Genomic DNA, 17,644 nt, shown 5'->3' with positions numbered 1-17,644 from the left:
CAAGCTTAAGAGTTTAAAACTGAAAGTTTTTCAAAAATAATTTACTCTTTTATTTAAATTGACAATGGCTACATATCACTTGAGGGTTTGTTGAAAGCAACAATAGCACAGTGTATGAACTCAAATATTATATAACACAAAATTTCATAGGCGCCTATTACAAAACAATTTTTCATAAAAATCGTTCCGAATAAGCAAAACAAAAACAAAACTTTAGATATACATATATTTTGTTTACTATACTTTTTAAGAAAAACACTACAATTAAGTAAGCAGAGCTGCTGCATCATTTGAAGGGCTTCTCAGTCATCAGCAGACCACGCTCCCACAGCGCCGTCACCATCTGCACCTTGCGCTCATCATCTTCCAGTGGCAGCTGCGACACACCCACATACTCCGGATATGAGCGTATCAGCACCTCCACACTTGCCGCCTCCTCTGGCTCGATTTCAATGAAATTCGGCTCATATTCACAGTACTCCTTGGAGTTATCCACATAGTAGTAGATACGCACTTTATCCTCCTCCTGCACCAAACGCATGATGTTGGCGCGCAGCAGCCGCACATTGGTGCGCTCATCAATTTCATAGTCACACAAGCACTCGCCATGCTCATTGGTGGTGCTGCGCGAACCAAAAATTGTGCGTGCGCGCTCACCGGCCAAAACATGCGGTGGCAGCGCTTCGTGCTGATACTTCTTAGCCAGCTGATCCACAGCGGCGTCCATCATTTCGCCCAGCTCTGCGCTATGCAAACACTGCCCCATAAGCTTCGTTACTTTGCGCAACAGATCGGCGCGCTCTTTAGTGTCATTGTCGCTGTAGGCAATGCCAGCATGCTGGAACGTATATAGCGGCAGGCCGCAACGCATATCCAGATTGTTTCCAATGGCGCGCTGCAACACCAATGGCATCATGCGTTCAAAGAGATCAGCGTACGATTGCTTTTGATACACGCTCAAGGTGATGTGCAACGAATGGTAGCCAGGTGCTGTGGTAGCTTGATGTATAGTGCCGCGTGGAAAGTACAGCAGATCGCCGGGTTCAAGCACCTAACAGTGTGGAGTTCTAGTAAAATACGCACGCAAAATAAACTTTTTATATACAAATACAAACCTCATCGAATATGGGTTGACCGATTTCTTGCTGCGTAAAATTTTTCGATGAGAAACGTGGCAGCTGCTCCGCCTGCGTGCGTGGCTTGTAGAGACGCCAGCGTTTGCGGCCCTCAATTTGCAGCACAAAAGCCTCTATATCGTCGTAATGTGGCGCGAAACCTTGACTGTTGGGCGGCGTGAGGTAGGCATTGGCACCCACAAGACAGTGAAAGTACTCCTGCAAGGTTGTGTTTAGCTTGAAAAGCTCCGGTAGGAAGGTGTGCGGATTGAGTAGGCGTACACTGCAACCTTGCCCATAGTGATCCCACACGACGGGCGGCATGGCACGTCCAACGGGATTGAGCGTTTCACGTACACCTTTGGGGAAGTACAAATTGGTTTGCAATTACTTACAAGTAACTTTTTTTTTTTGGCAACTGTAATTATGTAACTCACCATTTTTATAAGAAGTGATATCAATATTTTTTGTAAATTCGACATGATTATTGATTAACATTTGATCGATAGCCTCAAACGACATTAGTTTTGAGTAGTAGTTAGAGCCTTTGCGCTTGACTAAATAGGCGCCCATTTCCCAATACTTGCTGAAGAATTCCTTAAGGTTTAGTGGACTAAGCAGCCAACCGAACACCTTTTCACCCTCTTGTATGCTATTCATTTTTACGATGTTGTGTGGCGGTGATAAGGGCTCCATTTTTACTGCTTTCGCATCCACGGTCTTTACAGCTACTTTAGCGCTGGCGGCCGCTTCACTTTCGGCTATGGAATGCCTGCGCTTATCTGTTGTCTTTGCCGCTTTGTCAGCAACAGTTTCTACTGAAACTGGAATTGATTTACGCTGATCAGTGGGTCTGTCTGCTTGACGCGCCTTCTTTCGCTCAGTGGCTTCACTGGCAGTCTTACTGCTGGTTTCCGCATTACCTTTACGCTTTTGTGGTATGCTGTTTTTAGTAGATGTGGCAATGGGTTGTTTACCAACATCACTTTCACTAGAGTAATCACTGCCACTGACACCAGTTTCCTCCTCCTCGCATTCCTCTTCTTCCTCATCGGTATAACTATTTATGGTGTACTCGTCAGAGAATTCATCCGAATCGCGGCTGTAATCTTCCTCACTACCAGTTTCAGTATCATATTCTTCCTCACCCGCCTCTTCATCATCTCTCTCCAACTGCTTTACCAAATAATCCTCCAATTCTTGCTTCTTTTTCTGTTGTGCTTTCGTTAGCTTCTTTGGCTTGGACGGTGAGTCGCTTAGCAATTGTTCCACCAAGTTGTCAATTTCATTTTCATTAATGCCGTTGGACTCTGCTTTACCGTTAGTAGCAGCATGCTGCGCTTTTTGTTTTTGCTTCGCAGGCGGCTCAGTTTTGCCTGTTGCTTTCTTGGTGTTTGCTTTGTTTTTCGAGGCCTCAACTTTTGGTGCAGTTTTGTTGTTAACAACTTCCTTAGCCTTGGCTGGAGCCACCACTTTTTCTTTAGCCGCAATAATGGGGTTTGCTGCGTTTTGACTTTTTGTTGCTTTCTTTGGTTTATCTTTTTGAAATGATTTATTTTTTGCCGCATTCTTTTTGTTTGCACCGGGTTTGTTGCTAGCAGCAGCTGCTTTCTTGTTATTACCTTTTTTAGACGTATTACCATTTTTTGAAAGTGTAGTACGATATGCCGCAAATGCAGAAATCGGTTCCGACATTTTATCCACACAATTTACTTAAAATAATTTTCAAAAATTAAACAATTTTATTTTAAAAATAGCGTGGAATTATGTTCACAATCAGAATATTAGCAAATTGTTGCACGTGCGTGTACAGTACGCATGAAAATGTCAGAAGACCGGCTAATCAGAAAAGCACAGAAGAGCACATACAGGGTTGCATATCGCATTAATGTTTTAAAACAAGAATTATTCAAATATGTCAATTTTTAGTTCGGAAGTTTGGAAAGACTTTTATTTAAATAAGAACATAATTTAAACAAGTTTCAAGAAATTTACAATTAAAGATTACACTAACATTTTTACACATTTCATAATAAAAATATAATAAGCAAACAAAACTAACATATTTTCTCATGACCCCTAGTTAACTGTTTTTTTTTTACGAATAATCAGATTCATCACTATAACTATTTATTGTATATTCATCTGTAAACTGATCGGAGCGCTTGCTATAATCACACTCGCTATCCGTATCGCTGCAACTATCATCACTACTGGATCCTGTGTCATCAGAGCTATTGGATTCAGAGTCAGAGTCCCCGTCGCTGTCCGACTCCGACCCCTCAGAGCTACCCGTAGCGCTATCATGTTCACTGTCTGTTTCGGTACAATCTTCGCAACCGCAACTGCTTTCCGTTTCGCTGTCAGATTCAGAATCCTCAGTACCTGATGAGTCGGTTGCTGTGTCATCGCTCTCTTCATCGTATTGTTGCAGCTTCTGCACCAAATAAGCTTCCAACTCACGTTTCTTGTGTTGTTGAGCCTTGGTTAGTTTTTTGTTGCCGCTCAGCAGCTCTTCCACTAAGGAATCGACATGCTCCTTCTTGATTTCCTTAGCACTTGGTGCATGCTTGTTAGATTTGGACAACTTTGGTACAGGCATATTCAAATATGTTCTTCTAGGTTTCCTTTCGACACGTATGCAAGTATGTTACTTTAAAACATTGCGCATATAACGGATTTGTTTTTACACTTTGACAAATTTCTTAATTTCTCTGACAACATGGTTGTATTTTAGGTAACGGGATTTACTTGGACATTTGAAAATGAAAATGTACTTATTGGAGATTCATAGCATCGCAAATATATAAAATTATACCATGCATAATATGCTAACAGAAGACGCAATAACAGCAGAAGACGAAATGGAAACATCGTAATCGTGTTTCGGCAATTCGGAATAGAAATAGACGTAGGAATCGAGTAAGATATCGTAATCTCAAAAGGCAGGATAATTCAGTGTAACAAAATTATATATATATACATATGTACTTCTTTTTTTTTAATATAACATAATGTGCTGTTTGATTTTGATTTAATTAAAGCCCGACGACTGAAAATTGTGGTTTTTGCTGATATCGTTGTGGTTGTTGTCACGATTATGTAGACATTGTTTTGGTGGCAAGGCACAAGCCATTGTCATCAGTGATTTTGATTAATGGCGATCATTTATATATATTATATATAACCCTATATCTAACTTGATTAGTTTTAGGTGATACAAACAACCGTTAGGTGAACAAAACTATTATACTCTGTAGCAATAGATTGCGAGAGTATAAAAAGTATATATGTGTATATGTATGTGTAAAATATTCGAGCAAAACTTAATTAACGAAGTCGTCAAAATATTCCATCAGGGAAAAACCATAAAATTGTTTATTGACTTTCAAAAAATGTTTTTGCTGTTTTTGAGCTGATGAAACAGTTGCTTAAAAAAATATTGACGCCATTAATCAAAAACAAAAAAAATGCCATAACTGAGCTCCATAATAAGATGCAAGACTGTTTTTTGGTATACCCGATCACATTAGAGTGGGCTTCTGCAGTTTAAATTTTTTTTTAAAAGTTGGGCGTGGTCCAGACCCTTAATAGATTTAATGTGCATATCTCCTACGCCATTTAAGCTATAACAAAATTCACTGAGAACAAATGCTTTCATAACGTCTATTGACAATGTGAAAATGGGTGAAATCGGGTGACAACCCCGCCCCTCCCCATATAACGGTATTGTTAAAAACTACTAAAAGCGCGATAAATCAAGCACTAAACACGAAAGAGACATTAAATTTTATCTTTAAGATGGTATGAGATGACTTTATAGGAACCGCGTTCAAAATTAGACAGTGGGCATGGCACCGCCCACTTTTAGGTGAAGATCCATACTTTGGGATCTGCTTAACTGATTTCAACCAAATTCGGTACATAACATTCTTCTCATATTTCTATGTTATAGTATGAAAATGGGCGAAATCGGATTACAACCACGCCAATTTCGGATATAACACCATTTTAAATTCCATCTGATTCTTTCATTTTCCACTATGCAAATCAAGCAACAATGATTGTATCGGAATAAAACTTTGCTTGAATAATGCGTTTAGAGTATGCCACCTTTTGACTAAAATTGTCTAAACCGAACCAAAACTGTTCAAGCCAATAGGTATTGAATATGTGGACCTCAGTGTCTATATGTCAATGTGTAAGATATATAATTGAAATTCATATAATAAAATAAATAAATGAAAGTATCGATAATAGTATGTCTTTGTGTCAAAAATGGGTTGAAGCCGATCAATACTTCCTTCAATATCAAATTTTGCCAACACCTGAAGTAATTTCCCGTGCTTTGATCCTTGCAAGTCGCGAGAGTATAAAATGTTCGGTTGCACTCGAACTAAGAACTTCCTTACTTGTTTTAAATTAACAACTTTATAGCTATATAAAGACGACGATTCGACGGTATTCATGTAGTCTTTATCAAAATGAAGTTTTTTCAAGTTTATCTTTGCCTTCTAATAGTTGGCGTATGCTACTTTAATTACTCGAACGCTCAAAACAGGCTCACACCACTTGGTAGCTCGGAATCTCCTATTTCTTCCGCAAACACACCACTGGTACCACGGAAGGGCGAAGGAGAGTTCGCATTTCTATGGAGAAAATACCATCAACAATATCGTTATCCATCGTTACCATGATTCATATTCTGTTTCGCTCAAAACAAAAAAATATGTAATACCCTTCACAGGTGCATTTCGTATAGCATAAAAAGTAATGAAAATAAATTTATCTTGATTCTTAAACCCAGGGTTTAATTATTATGATTTTTATATATGAGGTTATAATTATTTATGATTTATTTTTTGGAAACTGTTACATAAGCTTTCAAATTTTACAATAACCACATACGTATGTACATACATGCGTAGAATGAGTCAGATAATAAACATTTTCTGCACAGTATAGCACGCATTCAGAGAACCAAGTGTCTTATTTCTTAATTGTAACCATTTTTACTTTATATTGAATGTATATTTTTGCACCCAAGGGCACTTTATTATTATGAAATTCACATCAAGTGTTACATTTTCAGTACAAATACAAAGATATTTTTTATGACATAACTAAAATAACTAAAACATAAATATAGGTTGCAGGCTCATCCATTTTTCGTCTAAACCAGAATCATTAAAAGTCCTTTTCTCAGCAGTTTAATGTTCCGCTCGTCAATCTTAGTAACAACCACCGGAACTACAGCTATCTGTAGAGTCAGAAGAATCAGAATAATCACTGTTAGAATCTGTTGAACTTTCACAACAATAAGAACAATCACAATAACTGTCGTTCCGTTGGCGTGTAGTTGTTGTTTTCCGCGCAGCGGTTTTCGACTTTGCACCAGTTGTTGACTTCCTTGTTGTTGTAGACTTCTTCGTTTTACTAGCTGTTGATTTGGCCTTTGTTGTGGTTGTCTTGGGTTTGGTTGTCGATTTCTTGGCCGTAGTCTTTTTGGCGGTAGTCTTCTTGGCGCTTGTGCTTGTTGATTTTGGTTTCGACTTAGTGGTTGTCGATTTTTTTGGCCTCGAAATTGTACACGAGCCTCCCGAACATGTGGGTACGGGCATATTAATGTTAGTATTATAATTTTTTTTTAAATTTTGTCGACTTATTAAAAATTAAAGTTTACTTCACTGTCGTTGCAACGAAAATGTTTCGTCCAGCGCCAGTAACAACTCTTTGAACCATAAAATTAACGGATTATTTCTAGTTTCAAAACAATTGGAATAATTGGGTTATTTTAATAGCTTTGAAATGTTTATATGGCAACGTTGCACTCTGTGGGCAAACAGCTGCTCGCACCTCGAGTACAGTACGCATGAAAAGCGCACAGCTGTTTTTGACAATCGGACAATAATTGCACAATTTTTCTTATTATTATAAAATTTTAGTAAATTTTTTATAGAAACAGTGTGAAAATGCGTCTATCCGAGGTCTTATTCAAAAAAGTCAAAAGCAAGTGAGTATTTGCTGGAATTGCTTTAGTTGCAATCTTTCAATTTACAACTTTTATTTACTGCAAACAGACGCATCATGGTGCTGATGGAGAGCGTGGTTAGTGGTCATCAGTTTAATATGTTCCGTGATCGCTTGGCGGATAAATTGGAGTTGTTGCGTTTCGATCCATATAGTGAGTAAATGTGTTTATTTTTTTGTAGTTCTTGATTTTAAATATATAAATATATTTGCAGTACAAAAGGAGAGCATCTACCGCGAACGCAAGAGGATACGCAGCGCTTAAATGTCTGGTTATAGTGTTTTAATGTTTATAGAAAGTCATATTAAATAAATGCTGTTGTTTTTAAATACTTTAACCAAAATGTGCAATAATTTGTTTTATAAACAAATATCTGAAATTTGTGAGAAGAATGAGATAAAAGTAGTGAATATTTCAATAAAAGCCTGTATGCCCAACATATTTGACTTTTGTGTGGGTGAGCGTACAGTTAAGACTACAATATATGGTATAACAATATTTAATATATGCGCTGGTCGCACGCACTTTGCACATTCGAAAATCTTATGCTAATAGCTTGTTACACTTTAAGAATATAATAAAAAAAAACAATATTTGGAAGCTCAGTAAAATAAAATAAAATCTACCGCATATAGTAGTGTGTTTAGTGACAGTTAATCCATTACAAATGTGATTTACCGCAGTTGGTAACTTAATTCGTGAAATTTACGCAATTACCCGCAATAAAGTATATTTTTCTCTGCTGAAATATATGTACATATGTAGTACGTATGCGCGCACATGCCATACACCTGTGGCCATAACAACAACAAATATTCACTTTAGTGAAACCCAGGTGCTTACATTGATCAATATACATCCGGTCTGGTCAGTGTCAGTGTATATTGGCCACCAAGCTGACTCAATCAAAGCGTTTTTCAGCCCTGCAGTTCATTAACGAAGCCATTTGAATGCATGCGTAATGGTCAATGCAGCAGGCAAGCTCATATGTTATAAACTGCTGATGGCTAATTGCAAATAAAACGCTAATGTGACGTTACATTGAATGCAGCATGTGTTTGTTATGCGCTCTTTGTACGCTTGTGCGCTTGCTTGCGGGTGTGCTATGGTGGCATTTCAAGGTTGCGGTGAGCGAACAGTGCACTTTCATAGCAACGCGTGCTTTTCCGCGTTGCCCAATGCCCATAAAAGCGCCAATAAATGAAACTGTAAGCACAAATGTCCTTATTAGCACATAAACACACACGCATATACAAACAAATATATGTGCGATTGTAGTTTTCCCACTACCACGCCGCTGCCTTTCACTTTGTTTTGTCATTGCCATGCTGCGCCTCATTGCGCCTCATTGCATTTAACCACGTTTGCTCGCTGCCACGCTGGCATACCTTCGCCCACACAATGGGTTGCCTTGGCAGTTACTGTTGCGGTCGGCAAATTCTTGTTATCCATGTTTCCTCTTCCTTTTCCTGTTCTTTTGTTCTTTCATTTTTTGGCATTTCGCCGGCGCAGCAGCGAATCCATTGTCTGTGGCGTCAATAAAGCAGCGGAAATGCACTAGGCCCCGCGTGCTTGGCTATAGCAGGTGGTATATATATATTTACTCGTGTGTGAGTAACTGTAACTGTGGGCACATGAAATTGATAGCCGAAACGGCTCAAGCATCAACAGCGGCTGAGTTGGTGTGTAGGGAGAGCGCAAAATGTAGGAGGGGAGATGTAAAGGCGTAGGCGTTAATGAAATTTTCGACAGGAAATTCTGGCTTGTGTGAATGTAAAGTCGTTGCACATAAATTGTTGCATACTTACAGGCGCTGGCTGGAGATGATTGTAGCAAATGTGGAGAATTGAATGAATAAGTAAATGAATGTGGAGCAAATAACAGGATTCAAAAGGAGAAAATACCGTTTAAACAATTAACTCTCTTTTCTATAAGCTGACCTTCTCTTTTTACTTGCGTTGGATCTAACAAATTTAAAGATCCAGTTGGAGTTATCTTTTCTTTCAGTTAAATTTCCAGTCCAGTCAAAGCTAAGAGACTGTAAAAGCTTTATACTACTGTCTTAATAGAAAATTACCGCTATTTTTATGAGTTCAAGGGGCGTACTGCCACCACGTTCGGGCTGGGACCGCATGTTTCCACGATAGCCGAGCCTTCATAATCGTCGCGGCTACGGATTTATAAACGTTCAAGGACTTGGGAATGTTTTATGCCGCTACAACAACAACAAAAACTTCGGTTCAAACGCATTTTCCTCTTAAGATAAAGAATAACCGTTACTTATAAACATACGAGTCTTTTTCTGACAAGAAAATACTTTCTTTTAAACTCAGGAGATAGTCCGAAGTGCTTTAACGTTTGAAGGATTGCGTATAAAGCTGTATGTTGAAAACATCTCTGAAGTAATTTGGCGGCCGAATTGACAGTCTTTGGTCGGATAAAAATTCGGGTTGTGGGTGACAAGATAATACAGCGCAATTTACCAGCCAAAGAACCGACCAAGCTGAGCTTTGACGTATATTTGGTTCAGACTGTCACCCCAGTCGTTTTTTTAATAACGTTGCACTATAACAACAATAACTGCAGAAAGTGAAACAACAGTAAATGTATGCATTACAGGTCGTGAGCCTGATATTTGTGCAGTTCCTTCATCTACGCAAATTCTCGTCGTCAAACAATCACCCAAATCCTTTACATGGAGTTCAGCTTGGAGTAATATGGATGAAGATGCCTGTGGTACCATCCCTATCTTATAGCTTCTATCTATATACGCGTGTAGATGAGCTGAGTTAGGTAGAAGTTAGAATTAGAGAGACCTACTCAAAGTCAAATCGAGCACAGAGGACAGTGGTGTAATAGTACCAAACTTACTAATCCGCGAAGAAAAAAGTAGTGAAGAAACAGTCAACGACTGAAAGGAGCCAAGAAAAGGATAAAATTCTGGAGGCTCAATTAAAAGTCCATAATACTCATAGTGAAATCAATGCCAGAGATTCCAGACAGAGCGTAATAGCACCAAACTTATGAAATCTGGAGGAAAAAATGCGTGAAGAAAAAGTCAACGACTGAAATGTGACAAGAAGAGGTTAAAACTCTGGAAGATCCATCAAAAGTCAATAATACTCAAAGTGAAATCGATCAGAGAGATCCCAGCCAGCGGACAGAGGTGTATGAATCCCTGAAGAAGAAATAAATGAAGAAACAGTCACCGACTGAAAGTAGACGAGAAAAAGGCAAACATTTTGAAAGCTCAATCAGCAAATAGCCTTCGGATGGTCTAAGCGTGGTTACTCGGCGTGATTCTTACTTCTCAGGACAGTCCACTCCAGGAATTTGCGCTAAGTTTTGACACCATATTGATAAAATTTGATTGATGCAAAACAGGTTGGATATATAATCCAGGGTTTTACTATTAGAACTTCGAGTATACAAAGAGGAGTGTAGCTATGGATGTGAACCAGGTCGCCAAGCTCCTTAGCTTCTGCTAAAGCGAGCAAATCGCAGTGATTTTCTAGTTAGGTAGTCTTAAAGATCTAACTACAATTATTATAACGGTTCCTTGTAGCCTACTGAGGTTTCTCCTTATCGAATTAAACACATTATGCCGGTCTGGCACGCATCAACACACATTACAGCGCTGAGCACTCTCTCTCTCTCTACTCGGCATTTAAAATGCGCTTCGACGCTTCAAATTGTGCTTCGCCACTTGATAAGCTGCGTAATCAAAGAGCCTACAGCAGACAGTACAATTATGTGCGACTTATATAAATATGTCTGTAGATAGGACCAAATATGTGTGTGTGTGTGTGTGGGTGAGCACATGAATGTGTCTATAACCGTTAGGCAGGAAGTGTAAACACTAACCTACCACCACATATTTTGCCATACTCCTATGTGACAACGTCAACAAAAGTAACAACTAAAGCGAAAAAAATGTCAAAATAATCATTCGTTAAGTTTTTGCGCTCTAAATAACGCTTGAACGGTTTTCCGAGCGCAAGAGAGAGCGTCTAATCAACAGCTGTATGTCATAAAGAGCTTATGTGTAAGAAAAGAGAGCGTCAAGGATTGAGTTGTAAATAGAGAGCGAAAGTGTTATTGAACTCACAATCTTCAGAATGCGTGCAGTGAGCTTTTAGGCACAAATAAAGGATGTAAAAGCTTACAAGGCTGCAGGCAGCTGTGAGTTAGTGGGTGCTGCTGTGTGGGAAAAGGTTAGAAGTTAAGGCGTATACAAATAAATCGGGTTAAAAGTAATAATATCACCGTAGTAGCAGCAACAAAGGCAATAATAATATTTGTCAGAAAAAAAATATCCTAAGAGCTTTGCGGAACAATAAAGAAACCCATTGAAAACCATTGAGCCACTGCGTTGTTAGTGGAAGTTTCTCGTTAACTCGGGTATGAGTACTTATGGCGCTCATTTCAATTCACAATTTACCATTCATAAAAATTTGTTATGCCTGATAGCTTTCACGTCTCACATTGTTATGGTTATTTGTCACTTAATTTGCATTGGTTTCACTTTAAAATGAATGAATTAGGGGATATAAATGCTTGAGCTCAAAAGTTATAAAAAAAAATAAAAATTTAATAAGCAAAATTAAGCTAACTGTAAGCTTTCTGCGTTAGTACAGATAATCAAAAATCATCACAATTTCAAAAGTTTCCGAAAACTTTCAGCATTATCTTACATACACAAAGCTTCAAAGCTTTCAATAAACTATAAAAGCGTGCACCATTATTAAACTGTTATCATCTACAAAGCTTCGGAGCTTTCATAAAAGCTATCAAAGCTCTTTTAAAAGCTATCAAAACTTTCATAACTACATTTTTATTGAATAATATAAAAGCTTTCAACTGAAATTTTAGAAAAAAATAAAAGGTCGATTGTAATCTCCTTAAAAGCCTTTCAGCATTAACTTATATCCACAAAATCGCAAAGCTTTCAAAAAATTATCAAAGCTTTTACAATTAGTAAAATTTTATAATTAGCTTTTATTCTCAAAATTTCGGAGCTTTTATAAAATTTAGACTTTCAGCTTTATCTTTAATTTTTAAGCAGAACTTTTCTGAAAACTCTAATAGTTTTCAACTGAATGTTTATAAAAAAACTCTATAAAAGCTCTTTTAAACATTTTCTTTAATTTTCAAAGGTTTTACAGATTTTTAGAAACTTGTAAGACTTTTTATATATATAAAAAAAAAAAAAGAGTTGTGCAAATTTTCTATTAAGGTTATACAAGTTTCCATAGTTAATACATTTTTAGCTTTGACTTTAATTTTTAACCGAATCTTTTTTAACAACTGTAAAAGCTTTAAATTGAAAGTTCATAAAAAAATTTTATAAAACTCGCTTAAAATGTTGCTGTAATTCTCAAGCCATATACAGTATTTTGGAAACCTTTTAACACTTTTTGCATTTACAAACCCGCCAAGCTTCAAACAAATCTTCAAACCATCAAATCTAAACAAATCATTGCTAAAAGCTTCCGAAAACATTCTTGTGAGCTTTTACGTTTTTAGTGATATTAGAAAAATTTTCAGAATATTTTACTTTTTATTTAAAAAAATCTGTATTTACGTAAATAACTCCTATCTTCTATATAGCTTTTGAAGCCTGCTTTTAATATCAATTATAATCAAATAATAGCTACACATTCGTAAGTCTTCGTGAAGACTTCAAAAGGTTTAAAGCTGTCATTAAACATATATCTGAGCTTTCGACACATTTTATTGCTAACAAAGTGCCGCGTCAGTAGCTAAGCTTAATACATCAATAAAATCTAAACGCTAATCTGTGATATAATCCTTCAAACGTAAGTCTTAAGCTCTTAATTAAGTTTCTTTAAAACTTGTGTGTTTATATAATAATCTTATTTACTATAGCAAGCGCCTCTAACCGTTAGCTGCTAAACACTGGGTAACTTTTTTGGTGATGGCAATTTTCCTCGTATTTCACGCCTTGCGACTATCAATCGATTATCCTCTTTTGTATTTCTTCCTTAACATCTTACGCAAATAGAAACCTGTGAAAGCGTGCATTGCTATTTCGGAAACTAATTACTTTGCGCCTCAATGTATGCTTCTAAGAAAGCTAGGCTAAGATATTTCCCTTTAAGACCAAGCGTCTTTTATAATGTTCAACTTAAACAGTTGGTTTTCTAGTGAAGCCAATAAGTTTCGGAGAGTGGTGTATGAGTAGACTGCTAACACTTCTTTTTCAACATAAATGAGGAGATGCGGTTCTAGTACGATCGGAACTCCAAAATCTAGCAGAATATTAAAGCATACTAAACACTTTTTTATAAGAATACTATCTTCTAAGACCGAGAGTCTTCCATAAAGCTCAGCTTAAATAAAATGGTTTCTAGTAATAGCAGCGAGTTTCCTCTTTCTCTTTCTCTTTTTAAACAAATGATCTTCCTTAATACAGAGCGGCTTTCTGAAATCTCATCTTAAACAGTTATGTTTTTCGTAAAATCAACAAGCTGCCGAGAATGTGAATAATGGGGTATATTAAAAGTTTGTAGTTTAGTCGCTCAGTTTTTTAGTTATCGATCTGAAATTTTGCAACTGACCTTTTATCACTAAGAAGCTGCTCATTTATCGGAATGGCCGATATCGGACCACTATAGCATATAGCTGCCCTACAAACTGAACGATCGGAATGAAGTGCTTGTATGGAAAGCTTTTTTATTTGACGAGATATCTTCACGAAATTTGGCATGAGTTATTCTCCAAGGCAACAATGTAATCCTCTGAGAAATTATTTAGATTGGATGACTATAGCATATAGCTGCCATACAAACTGATCAATCGGAATTAAGTGCTTGTATGGAGAACTCTTTCATTTGCAGAGGTATCTTTACGAAATTTGGCATGAGTTATTCTCTAAGGCAACAATATATTTTCCGCAAAAATTTTTCAGATCAGAACACTTGGAAACGGACTTTAGTTAAGCTCACCTTGGACAGCTGGCATTTTAGTAAGGTTAGAGTGTGCAAGAGATTTTATGAACATTAGAACTCTTAATGATCGTTAGTTAGCATTAAATTCCAGTGAAAATAGTATCTTAAATACGCATACTATATTATATGACCGATCAGCGAGTTCACAACCGAGAATAAAATTTTGGTTTACAATGTTTGTTGGAAACTCTTTAGATATTCATAGCAAATACAATGGGTCCTGATAAGCTGCAGATGACCAAAACTTTTCTTGGAACCGGAGGTTAGATACCAGGATTTATATTCACAAATCCTCAGCGAGTCATTCGTTTTGACCAGAGCGATATTTGAGAGAGTTCAACTTGCACAGTTGAGCTTCTTATAAAGTCGGTGACTCTACTACTGATATGATAGCGCTATAAGATACACACACTTGATTATGGACTACTGTAAGCTGCTTTAAATTATAATATATGGATTGCCGGTGAGATTCTTTGACAGAAGGTGAGGAGACAGCATTGAGCGCACGCTGCCTGTCTTTTTTTGCGGCTTCCTTCCTGTCCCAGTCAATTTTACTACGCACTAAGCATTTTCACTGCCGTTGCTGCGATTATTCTACTGCTTTTTTTGTTGTTATTTTCGTGCTTCCAAAATGGCTTAAGTTCACAAATTAAATTAAGTAAAAGTAAAAGCAAACAAAAAAAAAAAAAGAAACTGCTGACCTCAAACGTGGCCAAAGCAGCCGTGGCAAAAGCATTCGTCAATGCAACTAAATACTTGCACATTGTCAACAAGCATGCACGCACACATATACACACAAACATAAATCACTCATACGCCGCGCATAACCGCCCACACAAGTCGCCACAGCTAAGCTGATAGCAAACAGCTAAAAGTTTCCACTAAAGTATTTAGTGGAAGCCGCATAGACAGCGGATTGGCCACAAAATCGCTAATAAATTCTTGTTGTTGTTATTATAGCATGTACTTATTGTATTTGTAATTTGGCTGCGCAGTAGGCGGTCACAGGTAGTCAACAACAGCAGCGAAGAGCCGCAATAGCGTTTGTTATTGTATTTGTTGTTGTTGTTGTTGTTGACGCTGTTGTTGTCATATACAGTTGTAAGGTCAATGTAAATTTGGCGCGACACTGAGCAAGCCTTACAAGCACCCAAAAGCGCTATAAAAACAAAAGCAATGCAACAACTAAATAAGTTAGTAATAATAAGATAACGGTCTCTTATCGGCTGGCCTGCGACTATGGCAACTGTAGCAGTTTTAGTGAGTAGAAATTAAGGCGCAGTGGCGATATGAAGCTGATTTTAATGTTAAGTTAGAAAATTTAGGTGTCAAATTTCAGAGCCAAAAAATAAAAATGTTGAAAATCAGAGCAAATGAAGTGTAGTACACTGAAAAAAAAATAAAAAAATGTAAACGTCAGTTAAACCGAAGCTGTAATACCCTTCACAAATACAATAGATTCCTTACAAGAACTTTGATCGGTTAGTTTGTATGGCAGCTATATGTTATAGCGACTCGATCTGAACACTTTCTTCGGAGATTACACCACTGCCTCAGGCAACAACCCATACAAAATTTCTTGAAGATATCTCGTCAAATAAAAAGCTTTCCATACAAGCACTTAATGCCGATCGTTCAGTTTGTATGTCAGCTATATGATAAAGTGAACCGATATATGACAAACGAGCATCTGCTTTATGAGGAAAGGACAGGTGCAAAATTTCAGACTGATATCTCTAAAACTGAAGGTCTAGTTCGCTTATATACAGACGGACATAGCTAAATCGCCTCAGCTCGTCACGCTGATTATTTACCATATATATATATATAGGTATATATACTTTATAGGGTCTCTAACGTTTCCTTTTGGTTGTTAAAAACATCGTGGCAAACTTAATATACTATGTGCAGGATATAAAAAACAGGAAAATAATAATTTGTTGCTCCAAGAACTGCCGCGTTGTTGTTTTGTGTCTAAAAAGTATGAATTTTGGTAGAAAATTTTATTGAAGTCAATTAAAAAAAATTTTTTTTAAGCTACAAAAATTCGCAAAACAAGTTTTATAATGTTCATATTTAGGTCGTTTCTTCCTTTGGACGTATAATTCTGTACATACTTGGATTCCACACGCTGACAATAGTTATTCTTTTTTTTGTAGAGTTTTTCATCCTTTGGATGTACTTATGTTTTTTCATAAAAATTCTCAACATTATCCATTTTTGTCCCACGCAACATTTATAACATTTTTAAACACAAAAGTCCAATAAAATATGTATTTTATAAGTTTTCATAAAATTTGGCAAAAAAAAAAGTATTTTCGTCTTTTGGACGTATGCACAGTTTAGCTAAAATTTAAACTGAAATAGTTTTATTTACCAGGAGGTACAAAATCACAGACGTTCCTCCCCCAATATTCGTAGGCTCGCGTCATGAACTTGTTGATAAGGTGAAATACCTAGAGCTTATCCTTAATAAAAAACTTTCATGAAGGCCATATATTAAGCAGATAGTAAACATCAGTTGCCTGGTGCTCAACTGCAAAGCCGATGAGCTAGCTAGAGAAAGCACCCTAAGCCTGCTCACATCGGAATGGGACCGAGTTGGAACTCCATTGGCGTCTTGCGTCCTGGCACTGGAACAATGAACCCCACGTGCGCTCAGCTTTTGGTCTAGAGTAGAACGCAAGAGATATACTGAACTACTTGTCCTTAGCAAAGTAGGAGTTCTTATTGGACACTGTCTAATAGGTATTCATGTTTTAAGGCCAAAAATCTTGTCGGATCCTAGTTGTCAGAAGAAGATGAGATGAAAAGGTTCTGACATATACTTCTTCATTGCATGACTGAGGCTGAAACAACTCGGGAGCCTTACCTTCGGCGAACCAGAAGACGTAGCCAAAACTGGCTTTAACCGTCTCAACAAATTAATGATAGGTCCTTTGTTGATTTGTTAGGGTCTTATGATACTGTATATAGGAGTTTTTAAATACCTCAACGGACCGGCGTTTCAAGACAGATTCCTTTCTGGATCGCCCTCTTAACCTAACCTAACCTAACATATTGAAAGTTTTCGCAGTAAACGCAAAAAATGTAGAAAAAAAGGATAAACAAAAATGATTTGTAAAAATTTTTACTGACATTTTTGGAAAAATATTTTCTAGTAAAATTAATATGTGCATTTACATATAGTATGTATATACCATAAAGGGCATAACTACTCGTAAGCAACCCATAATGTCACGTTTCTTTAACGACAGCATTGCAAAAGCGACAATTCTACTCCATGTCTCCATGCTACATACATACACTAACATATACCAAAGTACTTACAGATGTATGTGAGCCTGATTCACACATACTTAAATGTGTATGTGAGCCCACAAATTGTCTATTTGCACAAGTTGCAAAAATATTTCAATGGCGCGACCAACAGCAACAGCAAAGAAGGTGTCTAATTAGGTGGCAGCTGCTTGAATGGAGCCAACGCGACGTGGTGGAGCAGCTGGAGCACCAGCAGCAACAACTTT

The 17,644-nt window shown here is 37.3% G+C and overlaps 4 protein-coding genes across 4 annotated transcripts; 1 reads left to right on the top strand and 3 right to left on the bottom strand.

Annotated features, from left to right (window-relative positions):
• Positions 1-5: 5 nt before the first annotated feature.
• NO66 (Bifunctional lysine-specific demethylase and histidyl-hydroxylase NO66) lies at positions 6-2,949 on the bottom strand. Its single transcript, XM_014236320.3, has 3 exons — positions 1,553-2,949; positions 1,116-1,474; positions 6-1,051 (listed from the first exon to the last, which is right to left on the bottom strand). Exons 1-3 carry the CDS (start codon positions 2,808-2,810, stop codon positions 287-289), a joined length of 2,382 nt encoding a protein of 793 aa, XP_014091795.2. The 5' UTR covers positions 2,811-2,949; the 3' UTR covers positions 6-286.
• Positions 2,950-3,213: 264 nt separating this feature from the next.
• On the bottom strand, positions 3,214-3,717 carry LOC106618003 (clumping factor B). The gene has a single exon (XM_014235513.2). The coding sequence runs from the start codon at positions 3,715-3,717 to the stop codon at positions 3,214-3,216; it is 504 nt and encodes a 167-aa protein (XP_014090988.1).
• Positions 3,718-6,346: 2,629 nt separating this feature from the next.
• On the bottom strand, positions 6,347-6,736 carry LOC106618689 (histone H1.C6/H1.C9). The gene has a single exon (XM_070109661.1). The coding sequence runs from the start codon at positions 6,734-6,736 to the stop codon at positions 6,347-6,349; it is 390 nt and encodes a 129-aa protein (XP_069965762.1).
• A 230-nt stretch (positions 6,737-6,966) lies between these two features.
• Positions 6,967-7,585, top strand: mRpL33 (mitochondrial ribosomal protein L33). The gene is made up of 3 exons (XM_014236666.3): positions 6,967-7,128; positions 7,196-7,299; positions 7,361-7,585. The coding sequence occupies exons 1-3, from the start codon at positions 7,088-7,090 to the stop codon at positions 7,408-7,410; spliced, it is 195 nt and encodes a 64-aa protein (XP_014092141.2). The 5' UTR covers positions 6,967-7,087; the 3' UTR covers positions 7,411-7,585.
• The last annotated feature ends 10,059 nt before the right edge of the window (positions 7,586-17,644 follow it).

Source organism: Bactrocera oleae, chromosome 5 (genome assembly GCF_042242935.1).
Source record: "Bactrocera oleae isolate idBacOlea1 chromosome 5, idBacOlea1, whole genome shotgun sequence".
Taxonomy (NCBI): Eukaryota; Metazoa; Arthropoda; class Insecta; order Diptera; family Tephritidae; genus Bactrocera; species Bactrocera oleae.
The sequence above is the reverse complement of the archived record's forward strand: the minus strand, read 5'-3'. Positions and strand labels throughout refer to the sequence as shown.

Coding starts and splice junctions, on each gene's coding strand:
- NO66 (XM_014236320.3), bottom strand. CDS start 2,810: ATGTCGGAACCGATTTCTGCATTTGCGGCATATCGTACTACACTTTCA. Junction 1,475..1,552: donor TATCACTTCTTATAAAAATG/GTGAGTTACATA, acceptor ACTTCCCCAAAG/GTGTACGTGAAACGCTCAAT. Junction 1,052..1,115: donor GTCAACCCATATTCGATGAG/GTTTGTATTTGT, acceptor CCACACTGTTAG/GTGCTTGAACCCGGCGATCT.
- LOC106618003 (XM_014235513.2), bottom strand. CDS start 3,717: ATGCCTGTACCAAAGTTGTCCAAATCTAACAAGCATGCACCAAGTGCT.
- LOC106618689 (XM_070109661.1), bottom strand. CDS start 6,736: ATGCCCGTACCCACATGTTCGGGAGGCTCGTGTACAATTTCGAGGCCA.
- mRpL33 (XM_014236666.3), top strand. CDS start 7,088: ATGCGTCTATCCGAGGTCTTATTCAAAAAAGTCAAAAGCAA. Junction 7,129..7,195: donor TTCAAAAAAGTCAAAAGCAA/GTGAGTATTTGC, acceptor TACTGCAAACAG/ACGCATCATGGTGCTGATGG. Junction 7,300..7,360: donor GTTGCGTTTCGATCCATATA/GTGAGTAAATGT, acceptor ATATATTTGCAG/TACAAAAGGAGAGCATCTAC.